Source organism: Piliocolobus tephrosceles, chromosome 8 (genome assembly GCF_002776525.5).
Source record: "Piliocolobus tephrosceles isolate RC106 chromosome 8, ASM277652v3, whole genome shotgun sequence".
NCBI classification, from domain to species: Eukaryota; Metazoa; Chordata; class Mammalia; order Primates; family Cercopithecidae; genus Piliocolobus; species Piliocolobus tephrosceles.
Window position 1 is genome coordinate 59,496,049 of NC_045441.1, and position 23,172 is coordinate 59,519,220.

The window sequence follows — 23,172 nt, forward strand, 5'->3', positions numbered from 1 at the left end:
TGTGGGACATATGGGTCAGTCAGGAGACAAAAGCAGGGGGAGAAACTGTGGGCAAGGTCCTTTATTGTGGTTTCCACCAGAAGGAACGGGCAAGGCAGGGTAAACAGGCTTAGGATTGGCTAGTTTGAATAACTTTAGAAGACTGTGGGGCATAGAGGCTGTCCCTAGGTGTTTGGTACCTAGCCCTGGGGGGTGATTAGAGCAGGTGGTCTGAAGTATGAGAACCTAATATAGGAAGTGGGTAGGATGCAGGCTCTGGATTGGCTGGTGTGTGTTTTGAAAAACGCATTTGCAGGAGAATTGTTTACTGTCTTTAGGAATTGGTTAACCCCAGAAGAGGTAGTCCTTTCAAAGTGAGCAGACCTCAGATGTCAAAGCATCATAATACATAAAATAAAAGGGTTAATATACTCAATCAAGCCAAGTAATAAAGGAGTCTTATTTCCATCGGCTATTTACTGAACATACACTATATACCAGCAGTGTTATATGTTCCAGATGTAAAAATGACCATGTAATAGAATATAAGACTATAAAATGTTAAACATACACACATAGTAATTTAGAAGAGCAAAGGTAAACATAATGATGTAATAACACTTTACACCTATTCAGTGCTCTGGCACTTAAAATATGTTGTCGCACATATTACTCCATTTAATCCTCAGAAAAACCCTAAGTGTTTATTACTGAGGCTTGTGAAAGCTAAAGGAGATTCCCACATCACAGACAGTAATTAAAAGAACAGGGAATTGAACCCATGTCTCATTCTTGTCCTTTCCTATTTTCACCAACACCACAATGTCACCTTCATTTTAAGTTGAATCTATATAATTATCAAGTAGAAACAAACAGCTATTCCTAACCACTGAGGATTGACTGCTCAACGTTCTTTAATAAGAATGGGCTAATATTACACTAAAAAACATGTAGGATTCTTAATAATTAATGAAACACAAATTCTTTACTAAGACTACTTGCCAGTGGTACTGGAAAGCACAATTTTCTTTTTTAAAAAATTTCTGTATAGTAGTAGTGAGCTAGACCTCAACTAAATTTTCTAAGACATTACTTCCAAACCAGCTCTTTTATTTCTCAGTAATCATGGGTAATTAAATATTTGTTAAAGTGTTTCAATAAATTTAGATTAACCTACAAAATGAAATCTAAGCAAATACTGTATTTTACATTCCTATATTTTATTGTTAATTTAAAAAATTCTTCACAGGGGGTCATTCTGTACATGCATCCTTTGACTTTCATGCAATCCTATTATTTAGAGAAGTACTTTTTTCCAGGCCAGGCACAGTGGTTCACGCCTGTAATCCCAGCACTTTGGGAGGCCAACGAGGGAAGATCACTTGAAGTCAGCAATTCGAGACCAGCCTAGCCAAGATGGTGAAACCCCATCTCTACTAAAAATACAAAAATTAGCCAGATATGGTAGCACATGCCTGCAGTCCCAGCTACTTGGGAGGCTGAGACACGAGAATCGCTTGAACCTGGGAGGTGGAGGTTGCAGTGAGCTGAGATCACGCCAATGCATTCCAGTCTGGATCACACAGCGAGACTCTGTCTCAAAAAAAGTACTTTCTTTCTAAGATAGCAGCTAGAATCCAACATTAAACTCTATGTGTGCCAGTAGTTGTGAGGCTGAAAATGGTATTCTCCCTGCCTTAACACTCCAGCAGAAAATTCAACAGGTCCAGCAAATAGTTTCCACTGTTCTATTGAGACCTCTTAGACTATAAATCAGCTATGATATTCTTCAACTTCTAGAATATTAGAAAGTTGTCTCCTTTGAAACCAAAATACAAAGATCCATTTAACTCTTCTACTTCTAAATTCCTAGATTTTACACTACTGTTCCTGGGGCACACTGACCAGAAGTCCAAGTCATAAGGTGCTAAGGTGCTAAAATGGTTAGGTAGGTTAGGATGGTTACCAAAAGTGAGATCTCAAGAAGGCAGTAAGGACTATGGCAAAATCTTTGGTATAAAGTACTGGGTTTTGGAAAGGTTAGGAGGTAATATTAAACAGGAGAGCTCTATATTACAGGGTTATACTGCTTGTAAGCTAGAGATGCTCAGGCCTAAGCAATCACACTCTGTGGCTTTAAAGGGCAGCTGGTTTCTAACTAGGCATCTTCAAGGTCTGTATCCCCTGGCAAGGGCATTTTGAATAGTCATATGAGGTCCCAGATGGCAATCTACATGCCCAAGGGTTTAGGGGCCTGGCCCCCATCTTTGCTGTTGCTGAAGGCCGGACACGTGGCTCGTCACAAGGGTGCTAGTGAATGAACCACATTCTAAAACATTCTGTGAATCCTAAAAATGACTTAAACCTAGAGACTAAACTTCTTTAATGGAGAATAGCATTAGACTCAATATTAGACTTGGCTTCAAGAATCTGTCAAAACATTTTTTGGAACCCAGGCTTGGGGGAAAAAAAAAGAATTTGTTGAAACAAACAAACCCTTATACGAACATGCTCCATTCACAGTTTAAAAATAAATCAATTTGATTTTAAAACTAGCAATATTAGTAAATAGTATTTTCCCATTGGCTCACTGAAATAAAATTAAGCTAAATTTAGTATCTACATATTTGTGCTTTATAGAATTCTAACACTAAATGAAAGTACCTATAGAATTCTAACACTAAATGAAAGTACCTATAGAATTCTAACACTAAATGAAAGTACGTATAGAATTCTAACAATAAATGAAAGTACCTCAACTATTTAATTTTACCAAACACACTACACACACATACATTCACTGTACAAAAGAAAAAAATCAAGACCTCCATTCCCAAAGGTTACAAAATTGTTTAATGGCAGAGGCAAACTGCTACCTAGTACAGAGCTCTTTTTTTAAGTATGTCATAGTTACACTCTGCTCATCACAAACCACTTATGGAATAAAACATGTTTTGCCTTCCAGTTTGAAAATTATACATAGCTACCACTACCAGTTCAGACAGCTGCCAAATAATCATTTTTAAAGTGCTGAAGACTGTGTAAGTACTTGGATTTCAACAATCAAGTTTTCTTTGTGGCTTAGGGTAAGGATAGGAGTATGAAGAGGTAGGCTAATTTTTAGAAATATCTCCAAATGGGCTGGTATTCTTCATTATAGGGAAGGTGTGGGAGAACAAGGAAGGTGATGAATAGGTATAGAATATGAAGTTTTTTCTGAATGTGTTTATCATGAGTAAACATATACACTAAGTCTGCACACACAATACACACACATATATATGTACCTACATACGTATGTGCACATACACACACACACACACACACACACACATAAAGATACACAAAATGAACTCAATCATATGTTTTGGAAATATGGACTAAATTAACTATTTTTGTGTACTGTGAATGCACTCTGATGTATCAAACTCTTGCAAAATGTAAATTGGTCTTCAATTATCTTTGGTAGCTTGTTACTAAAAAAAGAGAAAATCCTTTTAAAACTTTTCAGGGAAACCATGATTTCCTTGGCCTCAAGGATTTGTGATGAACCAGCAGAAACAGTTTTGAAGCCACACAAACTCTGGGTTCTTTTCTCAATACTCCTTATGTATCAATCCTGTAACCTTAGGCAAATTATTTAAACTTTCTAAGCCTTGATTTTCTCATCTACTAAAAACAGCAATAATCTAAGATCAAGATAAAACACAACTCACCCAGAACGAAGTATAGTCTCCATGAATAAAGAATATGTCTGTTTTGTTTCCCCAGCACCCAGAACAATATGCGATGTATACAATGGCAGATACTAAATATTATTTATCCAGCAAAAAACAATAAACTTGCAGGACCAACCCTGTCAACTAAGCTAATGCTACATAAAAATTACATGCAGGATTAGCTAAAGAACATAAATTCTACACATATACTAATTCTTAGGGTCTCTGGGTTTTCTTAATGTTACTTCCTTCAGAAAATGGGCATAAATTCCTATTTAATGACATGCCACATCCTCATCAAGAAGCAAGTCATGAAATGTAAGCCTTACAAAGTATATTCTTACTGGGGTTTTACAACAATTAATTAAAATGAGATGTAAGACTCCCTCTTTTGGCCCTTTTCTTCAAAAAATAAAAGAAAGGAAAAAAAGAATGGAGACTCTTATTTGGCTTATATTCTTAGAATCTGTGTTTTGTTTTTAATTGATTCAAAATTAGTTTGTGATACACAAATATTTAGTCAGGAAGATGTTATTACTAGCCTCAAATTCCCAATCAACACAGTCCATCAAAGTAATAAGAACTTTCTTTTTCTAATTCCCTTTGTCACATACGTACCCCAAACCCCCAAAAGAACACAAAGAGTGAAGCAGTCAGCTAAGGATCTAGGAATCTAATTGAGTATATCACAGTAATTACAATAAGATACTTAAAGTAGCGGTGGTTAGCTGTAAAGGGAGATTATAGTCCTATTCACCTGGACTTGTTTTATGAAGAATTTGTACTTACTAGCACCCTAACTTACTGGCTATGTGACCTTAGCCAAGTAAATTAACCTCTGACAGCCTTCGTTTCCTGTTCTATAATTTGAGGTCACCACCACCACCTTCTTCATAAGATTGCGAAAAATAAACAAGTTAATACATACAAAGTGCTTAAACAGTGGCATATAAGAGACAAACAATAAACTGAGTCCATAAATGATCACAGAAAACAAACACTACAGTATACAGAGTACATAGTTTAGAGCAGTAAGTGGTAATAGTACAAGTATGTTTAGTCTCTGGTTCCATCACTCACTATGTGGCCATGAGCAAATTATTTAACCTCTATAGGCCTCAGTTTTTATACCTGAAAGGAGAGATGTCAGCAATACTTACCTTACAGTGTATTCTGAAGATTAAATGAGTTAACAGATCAAGTACTGCATACATTATCTGCTATACTATAAACATGCAGTAAATGTCAGCCAAAATATAAAACAAACATAAGGTTCAAAGAAGTACCCTTTTACTTCTTGCTTCATTCATTAAAGAAAACTGCGTAATTTCTCTCCCTGCTGGAATATTATGGACTCAGGAGTTCAGTCCCATATTATTCAATCACCTAAGGAACACATCAAGTCGCACAATACAGACACTAAGTATTTACTTGCTGACTGAATTCATGGATGCGATCTGCCAGTAGGGAGTACAGGTAATAGATGAAAGTCTATCAAGGGGATATTAAAACCATTTACCTGCCCTATAATTAAAATCAGTAAAGGCAGTGACATCCTACCAATAAGAACAACAGGTGAGAGAAATTCTGAAAATAAAAACATAATATGCTTTAACTTTAAAAACCTACACTAACAAAATCAGAAATAATCAAAGTTTGCTTCAACAAGCATGTTATCATAGTTTGTAGTATTTATGACAAATATCATCAAACGTTTGTCTCAACCTGGTTCATATGTAGATTTAAATATTTGGAAAAACCTGCAGAATTCACAAACCCCTTTAAGCGTTTCTTTCTCTTATATAAATTCAGTTATTATTTGTCATCATATTCACCTAGTCTCTTCCTCTTCCCTCTTCTCCTTCAACTCCCTGGCATAGATATCCTCAACTAGACTGGAAAAAGGATTTTCCACCCCTTCCCCAGCCCCACACCAGGCACAGATACCCACTTACCACAGCACAGATCACTATCTTGTTCCTATACTCCTGTGCAAAAGCAGCTCCGCTTCTGTGAACAAAAAGCTATGGTGACTTGACTCATTATTTACAGAACTGTACTAAACCCCTTCTGACTGGCCACATTATGAGGCATCTACATAATATATCAGAGGGACAGAATCAACCTGGAAATTTTACACACCTTCAATTTCTTCTCAAAGTTCCCCTAACTGGTAAGATTCTCACCTTCAACTGTCTACAAAAACATATGAAGCAATCAGATTTAAATTCCCTTTATTTCACTTTATTCATCACTTTTCCTTTTATGATCACAAACTCTCTCACTCCTTTAATATATATCTTGAGTCTACTCCAAGGATCTGTCCATCTCATTCTCCTATGAAATCAAAGTTCTCCACCTGTGTCCTTTCTTCTGGTTTAGTATCAGAATGTCAGATATTGAGCAATGCTCATCAAGGTGTGAGAAAAAAATAAAATTATAAATTCAAACACATATTTACACATATGACACAGACTCTACTTACATGAGGCTTACAATTCAACTTTTATATGAATACTCCTTGAGCTAAGTCTGAATTTTGTAATATTTACAAAATACTAATTGAGCTAGGCGTGGTGGCTCACACCTGTAATCCCAGCACTTTGGGAGGCTGAGGTGGGTGGATCACCTGAGGTCAGGAGTTAGAGAACAGCCTGGCCAACCTGGTGAAACTCCGTCTCTACTAAAAATAGAAAAATTAGCTAGGCATGATGGCAGGCGCCTGTAATCCCAGCTACTCAGGAGGCTGAGGCAGGAGAATCACTTGAATCTGGGAGACAGAGGCTGCAGTGAGCCAAGATCGTGCCATTGCACTCTACCCTTGGCGACAGAGTGAGACTCCGTCTCAAAAACAAAACAAAACAAAAAATTAACTGAATTTCAAATTGCATGTCAAATCCAACATAACCTGAAGTGGCCCTTCTCTTCCTTCTGACATGATAAACTTTTTAGTCATACTTTTAAGTCTCAGCTCAGTTATCACCCTTTCCATGAAAACATTCCCAGAACCCTACAAGCAGAACTAGTTCTTCCTTCCTCTGGGCTTCTGTAACATTTCATTCATAGCTTTTATAAACCAAACACCACAAAGTAATTTAATTAGCTATATATACATATATATATGATATACAGATATATAGATAGTATCTATCATATACCATTGAGTCTAAGATGCAAGTGCTCATAAGAAAGAAAAAAGTTCTGCTAATTAAACTACGACATGCCTTTGATTACAAGGTGTGTTTTAATTTCAAAGATTTAAAATGGGCCTGGGCGTGGTGGCTTACGCCTGTAATCGCAGCACTTAGGAAGGCCAAGGTGGGTGGATCACCTGAGGTCAGGAGTTCAAGACCAGCCTGGCCAACATGGCGAAACGCCCTCTCTACTAAAAATACAAAAATTGGCTGGGCGTGGTGGCGGATGCCCATAATCCCAGCTACTCGGGAGGCTGGGAGGGAAGAGAATTACTTGAACCTGGGTGGCAGAGGCTGCAGTGAGCCGAGATCGTGGCACTGCACTCCAGCCTGGGTGATAGAACAAGACTCCATCTTAAAAATATATATATATATGTATATAAACATGTATGTAAAATGAAAAATAAAATGTAAAAAGCATGTCCTAGAGGCAGAGAAATACACTGTGTCTCCCACAACAGATAATATATCGTATGAGAGCAGAAAACATGTCTCACTTCATCTTTAGTTTCTCAATGCCCATTACCATGCTTGATACAGAGTAGGGGAAAACAACAAACAAACCTTATGTTTTTATCCAATCCCTTACCATTTCTTTCACGTCACCAGTGTGGGTCCTAGAGAAGTTCAGTAAGCTGTTTTTTATATTTAGTAACCATTTACTTCGCTGCCACAGTCTTTCTAGGGACCACTGTGAATTCATAACTAGATTACTCCAACAACATCCTTTTATCTGAGCTCCTGATTTCTAACTTTCTACACTTTTATCTACAAAGAAACACTGTAGTAAGTATCATCTGCATTGCAAATATTTTTACTCAATACCTCCAATCCACTAGATTCAAGTTTTTTCAAATGTATTTATTATTATTATTTTGGCAGAATCTCTTCTTCAAACAAAATGTTAGGAAATGGTTCAACAAACATGCTTCTGCGGCTGATGCAGGAGTGGCAGGCTGTTTGGTTGGCAAACCCTGAGCTACTCTGCGAGACCACTAAGCCTCTAGGAAGCACACAGAAGAGAACCCATCATTCTCTGTGTTAGTTATAAGCTTCCACATGATAGCTTTACGCTTTTCCAATCTTTGGTCCCCATCAAGCTCATTCCAAGTTTAGCAGCTTGACTCAAGCCATCCTCACTCTTCACCTGTCACCCCCAAAGTCTCAAATGTCTACTTTCCAAACCAATCTTTAAGGCCTATTTCAAGTTCTATCTCCACCAGAAAAAGCCTTTCTTGTTTACTTCCCACTAACCTCACTGACTTCTGAGCTCTCACACTTGTTTTCCATGCCTCAAAACCCAGTACTTAAGTATAAACTCTCATATGTAGCTGCAGCTGCCATGTAATGGTTTCATGTACGTAAGTCTTTCTCCTGAACATAAGCATCATTTTAAGACAGGTTTAGTTAGTATCTTCAGAACCTAACAAAGGTTAATCAGACAGCAGACATTTAGTTCTTACTATACTAAAATATACCACCTGTTTTGTTGTTGTTGTTGTTATTTTTGAGACAGGGTCTCGTTCTGTTGCCCAGGCTGTAGTGCAGTGGCACGATAGTTCACTAAAACCTTCGACTTCCAGGCTCAAGCAATTCTCCCACCTCGGTCTCCCAGAGTAGCTGGGACTACAGGCATGCAACACTATGCCCAGCTAATTTTTGTATTTTTAGTAGAGATAGGTTTCACCACGTTTCCCAGGCTGGTTTCAAACTCCTGAGCTCAAGTGATCTGCCTGCCTCAAACTCCCAAAGTGCTGGGATTACAGGTGTGAATCACCATGCCTGGCCACACCACGGTTCTTTTCCACCTGTAAATACACCTCTCTCCATACACCTCACCTCACCCTTGCTTGCACTTTATGAAAGCTTTCTGACATTCCTCTTACACAAATTTCTCGTTTACCTCTGACATATAACTCAAGCTAACATCCATACCTAAAATATCTCATTCTCCCACTTTACTACTTCACATTCTTCCAGTGGGTGTCACTATGTAGAGATGTCACCAGGTTACCACCTCCTGCATACAGTTTTCTTTACATTATTCGAAGACTTTTCTTACATATCTTATCTAATCTTTGAGACTCTATGAGGTAAAGAAGGTAGGAACTAATATCACTATTTTGCAATGAAAAAAAAAAGGAATGGAACTACAATTATGATGTTTGCCCAGAGTGGTACAACTAATTGGTGGAGGCGGGGAGCACCCAAGTGAAAATGTGAGTTTTAATTCTTAGTGTTGTGCTCTATGAAGCCTCTAGGTACATGTGGTCTGCACTAATAATAAATCTACTATAAGAATCATACCTCTGATCAAGCACAGATATTTCCTACCTCCTTAACTTTATTATCATCCCTCAGGAAAAGAGAAGCTTCATATATTTGAATTATCACTTTTTCTATTCGAAAGATTCTTGAGTCTTAAACATTTTACATGCATATAGACATATTTTTAAGACACAAGGTCTCACTCTCTCACCCAGACTGGAGTGCAGTGACGATCACAGGTTACTACAACCTTGAACAGAACTCTTGCGTTCAAGCAATCCTCCCGCCTCAGTCACTTGAGTGGCTGGGACTACAAACATGGGCCACCACACCTAGCTGATTTTTTACTTTTTCCTTTTTTCGTAGAGGTACATTCTCACTATGTTGCCCACGCTGGTCTCAAGCTCCTGGGCTCACGTGATCCTCCTCCCTCAGCCTTCCAAAGTGCTGAGATTACAGGATGAGCCACTGCACTTAGCCTCAAACATTTTCAAAAAACACCTTTATACCAGATATTCTGAGCCAAAAAAAAAAGGGGGGGACTACTGCAGCAGGACTGTTCATGGAAAAAAAAAAAAAGAAAGAAAGAAAAGAAAGGAGGGTGTGAGGGGAGTAATGAATGTGAAATTACTTAATGGGTACAATGTACATTACTGCAGTAATGTACACACTAAAAGCCCTGCCTTCACCACTATACAACATATCAGTGTAACAAAATTGTACTTGTACCTCACAAATTTATACAAATAAAAGATCAGTATAAATACCTAAAAAATAAATACATAAAAAGGCATGCTGGATTTTACTTACTCCATAGGGAAAATTGACAAATTTAAAGCTGTGAGTGCTTCCCAGAATTTGGGCTCTTTTAGGAGCCTAGATTTTCCAACTGTTTTCTAATTCCACTCAAGAAAAAGTAATCACATTGTTCACACTAAAGTGATAGTATCAGAAACACAACTATGGTTAAAGAGCTGGAGCAGTCCCCCCTTATCAGAGTGGGGAATATGTTCTAAGACCCCCACTGGATCCCTGAAACCATGGATCGAACCCTATACATATTGTTGTTTCATACATACATACATACATATACACACACCTGTGATAAAGTTTAATTTATACATTATGCAAAGTATGAGATAACAACTTCTCTTTGGCATATATTTGGCTTATCTTAGATATATCCAAATTGCCAGCATTACTACTTTTGCACTTTGAGGTCATAAATATGTAAAGTAAAAATACTTGAACACACTGTGGTATCACAGCAGTTGAGAAGGCTACTAAGTGACTCGTTAGCAGATACAGAGGGTATAACTGGACAAAGAGAAGATTCCCATTCGCCCTGGACAGACTGAGATTTCACCACACTACTCAGAAAGGCATGCAATTTAAAACTTGCAAATTGTTTTCTTCTAGAATATTCCATTTAATATTTTTGGACCATGGTTGACCACAGGTAACAGAAACCACGGATAAGAGGAGGCTACTATACCGAGATAAAATATCCTAACTACAAATTCAGTGTCAGAACTAAATCATGTGTTTAAAATACTAATGTGTTGGTATTCACCAAATAAAGGAACAAATGACATAGAAAAATAGCACCTAAGCACATAGTAAATTTAAGAATGAACAGAAATATATTAATTTATGAAAGTGCTACATTTATTGCTTAATAGAATTCACCCTAATTATACAGCCTCTATAAGAAAAATGGTAAATATCACCCTAAATCTCCCTCACAAAAATCCCTAAATACTTAATCATGTAAGTTTAAGACTTACAGAGACCTCTGACCATGTACTGGATGGGAGTACCCAGAACAAAATAAAATATACACTCTAATTTCACGGATCTTAAATTTTAGAATTAGAGTAAGACTCAGAGTTTATAGTTTAATCAAGTTTTCTATATGGTACAAGAAATTCTTTTGCAGTCTACAGAATCTTTGACAGATGAACATCCAATCTTCAATGAATGATCACTACTTAATGAAACAAACCATTCCACTGTTGTGTAACTCTAGTCTGTCTTTGTGTGTGCATATACATATGTTCTTCCAGGGCCAAACAAAATTATAGAACTATGTCAGGAAAAAAAAAAAAAAAAGCCCTTCATACATCTAAAGACAGCTATCACAATTTCTTGTTTTCTTTTAAAGATAAAACTCCATTCTTTGATTATTGCTAGTATGAAATGTTTTCCACATTCTTCATTCTGGGAATCCTTCTTCATACATTTGTGAGTCTGTCAATGTCCCATTTAAAATGTGCCACCCGGTACTGCGCACAATATTGCAGAAGTGTCTGACAAGCACAAGGTACAGAAGAAGCTTTATTCTACTCTCAGTTCATTTTAAGCCAATAAATTCCAAATCATTTTCACAAGTCCTCCTGCCAAGCCAGGTTTTTTACCTTGTAGGTATGTAATTCATTCCGTCTTAAGTAGAGGATCTTACCTGTTAATTATATCTTACTAATTCTGGCCCACCATTTCAGCCTGTTAAGATCACTCTGAATCTCAGTTCTATCATATTAGCACCATCTACCAGCTCTGTCTCATATTTGAATTCAGTAAATTCAGCCATCCTTCAACCTGGTATCTGAAAAAAAAATGCCACACTACATCAAAATTAGAACCCCATGCCATAGTGTGAGACCTCTTACGGAGGTGAATAATCAATTACCACTTTTCATACAATTGTGCAACCAGCTGTGAGCCTTCAAAGAGGCCACAACTATCAATACTAAAATCAAGATAAATTATGTTAACATTATTTCCTTTGGATACTCATCTGGAAACCCTAAAGAAAGAAGATAAGAACCTAGTTTCTTAGTGAACCCATACTGGCTCCCAGTGATTCCTCAGTTCTTTTTTAAAATGCTCAAGAGCCAACTACTCAATAATTCATTCAAGGACTTTGCTAAGGATGGTTATCAAGCTCATTTGTCTGAAGTTAAGAATATTTTTAAAAATTGAGGTGTTATTCATGTGAAATTTTCTGGTACTTTTTAACCACGCGGCATAAATTTTAAGTTATTGATACTAGCCTGAAACTGAATCTGAAAGTTCCTTCTGACCCTAGGATAACATCCATTTTTATTGTCTTGACTTCCAAAAAGCAAACCCAGAAATGCAGTAGAAAGACAACTGGAGGAGAAGTCAAGATTCTAGCCCTCACTTTGCCATCAAATATAAGAGAGTCATTTAACCTTTCTGGGCTTCAATTTCTTCATTTCTAAAATAGGGCTAAGGAAAGAGGGTGGGAGAAAGAGGCTCATTTATTTTTAAGTTACCTTAGTAACTACAATTTCATTAAGCCCTCATCTTACCACGTACTTAAATAAGCAATTTGTGGTTCAACAGGTTTCCTTTGCCACAATTTCCTTATTCACTAGGTAGCAAAACGACAAGCATTATGAACATCCAATCTTAACTCAACATCCAATCTTAACTCAAACCCACATAAGAAAAGTACAGAAGAGCACATATATATATATAGTCTGATACTAGGCCAGATTCCCCCATTACTGTCAATCCTTACTGTGTCACCCCCAAGTACTTAATGTAGCAATGCAGAACCTTCGACTCATATTTCTGCTTTCACTTCAAACAGTAAAAACACAAAATGCCTTTATAAATAGACTCTACCAGCAGTATCAAAAGGTTACAACTGCTGAGCCATAATCTCCAAGATTCTTTCCACCTACAATTCTATCATTTTGTAAGTCTTGTTATTTCAACAAGATCTATGTGTAGCACCATTCCTTATCTTCTCTCTTGATTAAGCAAATTTAGAGCTGTGAGTGCTTTCATGCCTGCCCCAATATTCTCAACCTGCTTTCATGCCTGCCCCAATATTCCGTATTACTCATTATATATTCTCTGATTCAGAATTTGAAAAGCAGGTGATTAAAACTCTATTTTCAGTCAGACACGGTGCCTCACGCCTGTAATCCCAGCACTCTGAAAGGCTGAAGTGGGGAGATCACCTGAGGTCAGGAGTTCGAGACCAGCCTGGCCAACATGGCAAAACCCCATCTCTACTAAAATTAGCCAGGTGTGGTAACATGTGCCTGTAGTCCCTGCTACTTGGACAGCTGAGGCCGGAGAATTGCTTGAACCCAGAAGGTGGAGGTTGCAGTGAACAGATATCGTGCCACTGCACTCCAGCCTGGGTGACAGAATGAGACTCCATCTCAAATATAAACAAACAAACAAACAAACAACTCTATTTTCCTTTGCTACTCTATCCTGAATACTTCTAAAAAAAAAAAAAATGCCCTTTTAAAAAATTAACATGGCTCTACATTGAATACTTTTCATCTTCTATGAAAAAATCATTTAATAGGTAAAGCTAGCTTGGTAGTTCAGAACCTAAGTCATTTGTATTGAGTATAAGATTTAAGTTTCTAATAATGAATTCCAATCTATAACAAACAGTATTAGCAAATTTTAAAGAAATAAGATTACTTGAGTAAATCTGACTCCTCTGGAAAAAGAGGAGCCAAACACAGGAGTACACCAGTATGTATATATACAGATGCCCATTAGGGAAATCCAAACTAATAAAACATACATGGCAAAGGAAAACCATATTTGCATTAAACGTCAAACCAATTTTCCACCTTTAGTAAAAGCTCTGGAAAAAAAGATCAGTGTAAGAAGTTAATTCTACTGGATTAAATTCAGTTTTAAAATTAAATATAAATTTTAATTATTTTCTTTGTTACCTATTTTTACCAATAATGAAGCATTGGTCCTCCCATTTCTGGTTTCATACTATATCCCCAGGTTTCATATTTTAATTCCCTGGAGAAGTAAAGAAATTAGGTAAGAGAATCAAGTTCTTGAAGGGTCAGCAGTATCTTATCATTAAGTCTGAACTTCCTCTGTGGGAGAACCAGCATAAAACTGTTAAGTTCCACTAAAATTGACAAAGAAATAATAGTTCATCAATCAAAAGGCTTACAGTATGAGCTCTGTTACTACATATGATGATTACTGCCAAAAATAAGTCACACTGTGGGCCACTCCAAGTTAATTACAGATTTAGGTATCATCAATTGTTCCTACAAGCTCTAAATTCTTTAACTAAGGAAATGTAACACCTGAAATTCACTTTATTTAGGGCTCTTGGACTACTAGAAAACACTGTGAAAACAGGTAGTTCACTCTCCTCACTTAAAATAAAGGAGCTTAAGCCAGAGGTACAATTAGCTGTCTTTGAGCTTAAAGTAAGGTTTCTGCTTTTCCTTTGAAGTCAAACTCAGCATGTTCTCACTTATAAGTGGGAGCTAAAAAAAAAAAAAAAAAAAAAAAAAGATTACACAAGGACATACAGGTGGAATAACAGACACTGGGGACTACAAAAGGTGGGGGGTGGGGTGAGGGTGGAAAAAATACTTATTGGGTGCAAGGTTCACTATTTCGGTGATGGGTACACTAAAATCCCAGAGTTCACCACTATGCAATATATCCATGTAACACAACTGCACTTGTACCCCCAAATCTACTTTTTTTAAGTAAAAGTAAAAAAATTTTAAGTCAAATTCAGAATCCCAATAACGAAACAAAAAGAATGCAGAGCATACACATATTTAGTTCCTACTACAATTCTAACTAATGCTCAGCAGGAAGGTCAGGATTTACAGCTGAGACCAAAACACAGAAACACATTATACTGAACACATTATTAATGGGAAAAGGATCCCCCTAGGTTGTCACTAACATTCTCATTTCATAAAACTAAGTATGAAGCTCCCCAGCTTCAAGTACTGGTTTCATTAGATATACTTTGTATGATTTTACTTTTTTTCTGTCCATATATATCATCCAGACTTCCCCTAACCTCTTGAAGAGTAAAATGAGAATGGTAGATGGTGGAGAGTTTTAGCTCATTGTCCTTGAGCTAGCAATTACATCTGTCAAAGCCACTAATTTTTTCAAGACTTGTCATAAAAATTTAGAGCAAAATTTTCCCCACAGATTAAACAATACCATTCTCCTGGGGAACACAATGAACCGACCAAGAAAGTACTTACAGATGAATGGGGTCATGAAGTAAAATATCTGAATTTTCAGGGCTCATTTATAAAAGGGCGATATGGGTACGCATTACTCCTTCTCCCCTTTGTCAAGACAGTAAAGTTCCTGGTGTCCCACTCTTAGTGTCTTTTTTCTTTTTTCTTTTTTTTTGAGACGGAGTTTCGTTCTTGTTGCCCAGGCTGGAGTGCAATGGCGTGATCTAGGCTCACTGCAACCTCCGCCTCCTGGGTTCAACTGATTCTCCTGTCTCAGCCTCCCGAGTAGCTGGGACTACAGGCATGTGCCACCACGCCCGGCTAATTTTGTATTTTTAGTAGAGACAGGGTTTCTCCATGTTGGTCAGGCTGGTCTCGAATTCCCGACCTCAGGTGATCTGCCTGCCTTGGCGTCCCAAAGTGCCAGGATTAAAGGTGTGAGCCATCACACCTGGCCCACTCTTAGTGTCTTAAAAATGCAAAGTCAAAAGAAATCAATGAAAACAAAGTTGTTTCATTCGCTTCATTAAAACCATTCCAAGGCATTGCTCCTAATTACAAACTGCTATTTTCTTCATCATCTTTTATACCTTCGTTCAAAGAGCATTTGTCCAGCACCTACTATGCTAGGCAATGGGGTAAAATCTGCAAACAACTAGGCCTAGATTAACTGTATTGACTTGTAGACATCAAGCAAGGTACATTTCTGGTCTTTGTCAGACTGCTGTCTTTTTTAAATGATTGAGCATATGTATTAGAACATAAACAACATCGACAAAATTTTAAATCTTTGGTTTCGGGGGGGAAAAAAATCCAACTATATAGAGTTCAAATTTCCTCCTATACTTAAACAGAACCACCCAAATCATGTAAATCCTTTAAGTGAAAAAATTATCCCTGAAAATGAAGGAATAACCACACCTATTGGCAGTGTTCAGCATACAGTAGCCGTCTCAATATACACTTGTAAAATAAAAACTAAAAAGTTGTAGTTGCCACCGAAATCCATTCTCTGAGGCACAAAGGAACTAGCTCAACACCCTCACCTGCTTCCATATTCTGTCTTCTGGTTCACTGCTGATGACCAGACACTTGATTCTCAAACTTCAGTGAGTTTGTTTGTTTGAGACAGGGTCTCACTGCAGCCTGGATCCCCTGGGCACAAGCGATCCTCCTATTTCAGCCTCCCAAGAAGCTGAGACCACAGGTGTGCCACCACACCCAGCTAATTTTTGTTTAATTTTTTGTAGAGACGGGGTCTCACTATGTTGCCCAGGCTGGTCTTGGACTAGTGGGCTCAAGCAATCCTCCCACTCTGGCCTCCCAAAGTGCTGGGATTACAGGGATGAGCCACCACAGCCAGCCACTTCAATGAGTTTTAAAATCACCTGGAAAGTTTGTTTGAACGGCAAATCCCTTGACCCCCCACAATTCAAAACTTACACTACCAAAAACTGGATCCTGTGTTTATTATAATGCACCATTCAAGTTAATCTAAGTTTGGGTGGCCAAAACATTTGTTTACCCCCAAAAACTGGATCCTGTGTTTATTATAATGTACCATTCAAGTTAATCTAAGTTTGGGTGGCCAAAACATTTGTTTACCCTCACAATGGCTAAGGGAAAACCTCTGGATTGCAAAAGACAACAACCAGAAAGCAGAAAAATTGATTACTTCTAACCTAAATTATAAGTTACTCAATTCTCTTAATCATAACTCACTAACTAATGTTTAATAAGCAAGATGAAATGGAAGTGAAGTAACTTCTGCTTTGACAATGCAAACTGTCATTCAACCCACCAAAAACAGTTTTCTGAAATACTGTAATTATTGTCAAAGTTTTTAGCAAAGAAATAGACACAAAGCAAGTTAAGGATTGTAATCCAGAGAAACACTTGTGTAATTATGCTGTAATAGTTTTAGGAGAAAAAGTACTACAATCAAAACACTAACTAGATGACTGTGCTTGCCAATATAGGGGCCACTAGCCACATGTGGCTACTTAAATTAAAATTAAATAAAATTTAAAATTCAGTTCCTCAGTTGCCCCAGATACATTTAACTGCTTAACAGCCACATGTAGCCTGTGGCTAACATTTTAGATATGGCACATAAACATTTCCAATATCACAGAAAGTTCTGCTGGATAGCGCTGGCCTAGAAGCAGTGGTATCTGGATAAAAAATATAATCTCGGTTCTCCTGAATCAGATGGCTTTATCTGGCAATTTACAATTTTACATATATATGTCCACTTTAGGTATTAACCATAAAAGAACACCCTAGTGTAATTTTTCTGCAACTCGTGTCAAGAAAGATCATTCAAAAGTGATAAACTTATTTATCTCAGATTATCAAAATAGAAATATTTAACTAACAAGTTCTGGAAGTATCAAAGGCACTAAAACATAATGAGGTTTTCATCAAATCAGAATCAATGAAAAGGGTTTAATTACTAGAAAACAAAAGTTATTAGGTACAATAAGACTGGTCCAAAAAAGATTAAAACTACTTTCCAAGTACTTTAGAAGTATCTATTTATATGCATAACAAATAACAACTGCTTTTACAATTGGTTTAAAAACTTTACCACAATTCAAATTAGTGACATTTTACTGTCAACATTTTTCATTGCTTTCCACCAACCTTATATTAAACATCTACAAATCACACAATGACCATAAGATGTAATTAAATATAATTCTATAAATGATTATCCATTCAAATCCTGATATTAGCATAAAAGTAGACATAAAAGTTAACCAAACAATTTACAACTTAAAATTATCTCTCAACTGTATCAGTATCTAGTTTAAAACAGTCCAGTGTAATAAAACACAAAAGCATGAGTGACAAGATGCTGAAGCTTGAGAAATAACTTCCACGAAAAAAAAGTTAGCCTTATCACACCACAGAATTAAAAGTTCAACAGACTCACAATTATATATGCCAACTCAGTTTAAAATTACTTTCCCTCAAAGAGATAAATATCATTTTGACTAGGCTTCTTTCTGAAGAGTTCGAATGTATTCAAATAAGACCTCTAAATTACAGAAGACAATTATGTTTCTAATCAGAAAGCTTTGTCCCATAAAATAATACTTTTAAAAAAACTAACAAATTTAACACATTATAAAATCTAAAAAAGTGAACATGCCACCCTGATTACTATAGAGCTATGTTTGTTAGTATAATATTCCTGTTTCTGGTTCCTTATGATTCTGGGTTTACTTCAGAGGTCTAAGTCAAACCTACGAATTAGCAAAGAAAAGCAGTAATTGTTATGAAAAACTATTTAAAAGGTACTTAAAAAGATGTCATAACTTACCTGCAACACTAGTGATTGTAACGGGAACTCCCTGCACTTGAACACCTGCAGCACCCAGGTTGGCAACGCTCACTGTCTGAAGGTTAGGCACTGATGCAAGCTGGGCAGTATTCAAAGTTATTGGGGCACCAGCAACAGCCACCGGAGCAATCTGAGCAAGAGTTGTGCCACCGCTTGAAGACACTGGGGTGATGGTTAATTGTTGGGATAACCCAGCATTCTGAACTTGCAAATTTGAAAGACTCTGAATATTCTGAACCTGTACAGTTTGCCAACTGATTTGCCCTGAAGGTGTTAAAGTTGGAGCCCTGATAAGCACCTGAGTCGGATTTACTGCTTGAAGTTGAACATTCTGTAAAGGCTGCTGCTGGATGGTCTGAATTGTCTGCCCTGACTGGAGTTGAAATGACTGTGGTGGAATAGCCTGAATGATCTGTTGCTGAGGCTGTTGGATCTGGATCTGTTGTAAGATAGGTTGGCCTACAATCTGCACCTGCTGAAGAGAATTTGATTGATCCTGTGCATTCTGCATTCCATTAGGCTGAAGCTGACTGGAGCTCTGGGCTTCAGACTCAGTAGCAGCAGGTGTTTGAGATTCTTCAATGGTGCGTTCAGAACTACTGGCTGATGTGCTTGCATACTGGCCCGTATCTGCTGAGCTCACTAATGTGTCACTGCTTGTCAAAGATGTTGAAGCAGTGGTCGTGCAGGTAGTGGAGGAGGAGGGAGATTCCGGCATAGTACTGGCAGAAGTAGTGGTGTTGGTGGGTGTGGAAACTAATTGATTCCCATTGGAAGTCCCACTATCAGCAGTAGTAGCAGGCTGGCCAACCTGCCCAGTCCCTCCTCCAGCAGCCACGTTGTTTATCACTGGCAAAGCTAGAGTCACTCCTCCAATGTTAATTGGTAGGGTTGTTACAACTTGAGCCTGAGTACCAGGAAGAGTCTGTAACTGCAGTGGTATTGAAACACCAGGTCTAATTTGGACTGGAACTGTCTGATTTGCCAGGTTTTGAGCAAGAATATTCCCAGAAGCTGTCCTGTTAGCAGCTGTAAGTATAGCTTGATTATTACCTGCAGAAATGAGCTGAATTTGACCCTGCAAATCCTGTAGAGATGAACTACTAGTTGGATTGATTTGAATTTGTTGACCTTCCACTGTCTGAAGTTGTGGAATTACTTGGTACTGTACACTACCACTTGGATTTTGTACTTGTATGACTTGAAATTGACCAGGGGTGGAAGAATTACCTGATTTAGTTTTTGTAGGAGATGCACTCCCGTTATTACTGCTGGAAGAACTAGACGAACTAGAAGCTGGTTGAGAAACGTTATTCTCTTTTGAAGCAGGAGGAGTGGAGGCAACAAGTTGCCAAGCGTTTCCAGCAAGTTGCGTTGTTACCAGTTCTAGCTGTTGTGGTTGATTCTGAAGTTGCACCAATCCTTGACTTGGATCTATAATAATTTGTTGTTGTCCAGTTGCTTGATTATCACCAGGAGTCCCTATTTTGCTGCAAGTAGCTGCCAGTAAAGCCAGAGGAGAGGGCTGAGAGTCCTACCCAAAATGGGATGGTAAGGGAGAGGGGGAGGAAAAAAAAGTGGGCGGATTTAGTGGAGGCCAGTAGTTGCCAGGGGGTTACTTATTTTGACAGCTCTACATAACAGAATTTAGCTCGACATAACAGAATTTAGGAAGCAGCAGAAATCAAAAAGAAATACAAACAAAAGTAGATAAGAACTATATGAATAAGGAAGCAAGTCCTATAATATCAAGTTTAAATAAAAGGAAATTTCTTTAAAACTTTGTAAAGTGTTATGTTCCTAAACTCAAAATGCCCTTGGGAACACACACACCCTTTTCTTATAGTCTGAATTCCTGATGTAATTTTAAACAGCGTTGTACCCTCAAAGAGGTGAACTCTTGATGAATTTACAATTTAAGTTCCACACTCTCAGAAAGATGCTTTGAGTGGATAAACATTTTTATTGTTACTTCTGGGCATTTAAAGGGCATAACTCCCTCTCTCTCCTAATGTGTCGTGATGAATTTTTTTTATTTGCTTGCTTTTACCTGGGAGCCTGAGGTTTTGGGTTTTTTATTGTTATTCTCTGGCTCAGAGGTTTTCCCTCCTTCTGTAGCCATCGCCGCTGCCGCTGCCGCCTCCTCCTCCTCCTCCTTCTTCTGATCTGCAACAAACCCCCCCACCACACACACACACACGACAACAGGTTATTAGGATTATTATTATTCGTCTTCTCCCTCTCCTCTTCTCCCCCCTCCCCCCGAACATTAATCTCCATAAACCCGCGATCCACGCACACCGGCAGGGGGTGGGGGAGAAGGAGGGAAGGGAGGAGGGGGATATCACAAAACGTGGTTTGAAACCCGACCCATCGGCTCCAGAGCAACACCCAGAAGGAGGTTGTTCTCTCTCAGACATTAAGACAAAACACAACCCTCCTTCCCTCCCCCTGATTCCCTCCCGCCCTCTCCTCCTCCCCTTAAAGCATCTCAGCGGCCCCGGGGGAGGGGGAAGAACCGAGCAGGGTCTGGGGAGGGAGGGAGAGAGGGAGGCGGCGAAGAAGACTGAGGGGGGTGGAGAATACGTACCGCTCATCCCGCATTAACAGGACAAACCCTCAGACGGAGACACTGGGATAGAGGTGGGTGGGGGTGGGGGCGAGGCGGGAGGAGAGGCCGGTCCCGCCCGCCCGCGGTGGCTCGGAGGAGGCTGTAGCTGGCACAGGCTCTGCCTCTTTTTCCGCGAATGGCCGCCGCTGGGCTGTGGCGTAGCAGCTCCTCTCTCCGCCCGAGCCCGGCTGACTCGCCCTTGATTGACAGCGGCGGCGCACGGCGCGGGCGGCGGCGCGGGTCGGGGGCGGGGCCAGGGCGGTGCGAGCCCGGCCGACTCCCCACCCCCCTCGGCCTCTCTCCGCCGAAGCCTCCGACTCTCCACCCCTTCCCCCAGCGGATTGGCCGCCGACCTGCCGGGGGCCGGGGCGCTGGGGCCGCCTCCTCTCCACCCCCTTTCTCGGGGTTATTCTTTTAGCAGCTCTTCTCTTCCTCCCCGGCTCCTCCGGGGCTCTTTCTCTCGGCGTTCTAGCTCAGGAGCGCTGTCGGTAGGCCCTCCATACAGCCAAACTTGTTGTCTCAGGATATCCCGCCCCCTACTCATTTCCCAGTGCCCTCCACTCAAAAACCCGCTCCAGCAATCCCTCCAGTTGCCACTAAAGAAAAAAGTAGGGCCCTTGCCCCAGGCAAGCGAGAGGGGCGAACGTGGGCGCGTGCAGACCACCGACAGATCGGTGCGCCGGGTGAAGTGCCCGCTGCCCCTGCGTAGGGAGCATGGCTTTCCTGAGGCGCATCCGGACCCGGGCGCCCTTTTTCCCTGGCTCGGTCTCCATTGGCTGAGCCCACGGTGACGCGCGCTGAGTGGTGGGAGAAAGGGGGTGGGGTACTGCCGCGAAGGCTCTCGGTACTCGTAGTTTCCGGCGGCCGCGGTGCCTTCTTCGAGGCACCGCCTCTCTCCCGCCCCCGACCGAGGCCTGGCTGCGGAGCGGAAAGCTGCCCGAGGGGGCGGTGGCGACAGGGCGTGGCCGGGGCCGAGTGGGAGTTGAACTGAGCGAGGAGGAGGGGGAATGGGTGTTGTTTGCCTGGGCCTATCCGCCGCGCGGGGCTGCCCAAAGCACCTCTGCCGCCGCCTCCTGGGCTCCAAGCCGCTCCCCGCGGGGCAAGCTCACACCCGGAGCGCTTGGCGATTGAGCGGGCGGCGGCGTGGGGAGGCGGGGTTTGCTGTCCTCGGGGTTTGAATGAACCCGGCTTCTTGAAGCAGCTCCCTCCCCTTGCCTTTCTTTGCTCACCTTACCCTCAGGCCCCCCGCTTTGAGTCCGAGGCCTGTTTTCTCACAGAGAAGGATCTTCCATTTTTATTTGTTGTCTCTCTGGCTGGCAGAGCAGTGACCAGCCTTCTAGGGTTGCATCGCGTTTTGCCTAAAAGCCTAAGTGGTTGGCGGAGTTCTGAGCCTTAGCTGACAAGAGTCTCCCGGCAAAGAAAAGCCCAGCTCCATAAGGGTCAGCCCCGCTTACGGTTTAGCATGAGCATAAGGGCAAGTGGAATTTACATCTGGCTGCACAAAGCATTTTATTGTCAAATGCACTTGAGCAGTGTCCTGCCTCAGCTTTCCTGCAAAGTCCTGAAGTCAGGATGATGCCATGGAACGTAATCAGCGCCTGATTAACTGTACCAAAGGTGGAAGTGACCCCACATGTAAATACTGGCCTTGGGAACAAGGCATGCTTACACACCAGGCTCAAAGCCATTCTCTCTCTTTTTACCTGAGCTCCACACTCAGCCTTGGGCATTTTTGTCTCCTGCCTGAGGCCTGACATGTTGCAAGGGTGAGGAGGTCCCAGATGCTGAACTTGACTGGCATTTCCTTTGCTTGTTGAAGTAATTGCAAAATCAGCTAGTGACAAAGCCATGCAGCAAGACAAAGCAATTCGAATAAAGAATTACATGGTATTGTCTACCCCGTCTTATAAAACGAGCCAGAGATCCCTGAACAACATGTTTTTTCCACATCGTGTACAATATAGAAAGCTCAAAAGTGCTGCTTGCAGTTACGTATATACTGTCTCTATCCTCAGGTCCCGTCCCC

General features: G+C 40.0%; 1 protein-coding gene across 5 annotated transcripts in view; it reads right to left on the reverse strand.

Moving 5' to 3' along the window:
- The window catches only part of SP4 (Sp4 transcription factor), an 84,804-nt gene extending 62,960 nt beyond the window's left edge, over window positions 1-21,844 (reverse strand). For 2 of the 5 annotated variants that reach the window (XM_023215953.1, XM_023215957.1), the window contains exons 1-3: window positions 21,126-21,844; window positions 20,586-20,701; window positions 18,515-20,069 (exon numbers count right to left, since the gene is read on the reverse strand). In XM_023215953.1, coding sequence (XP_023071721.1) covers window positions 18,515-20,069; window positions 20,586-20,701; window positions 21,126-21,132 — 1,678 coding nt within the window. In that variant the 5' untranslated portion in view covers window positions 21,133-21,844. The remainder of the gene's footprint in view (window positions 1-18,514; window positions 20,070-20,585; window positions 20,702-21,125) is intronic. The other 3 variants (XM_023215954.1, XM_023215956.1, XM_023215955.1) reach the window with 3 other exon arrangements.
- Between the last annotated feature and the right edge of the window lie 1,328 nt (window positions 21,845-23,172).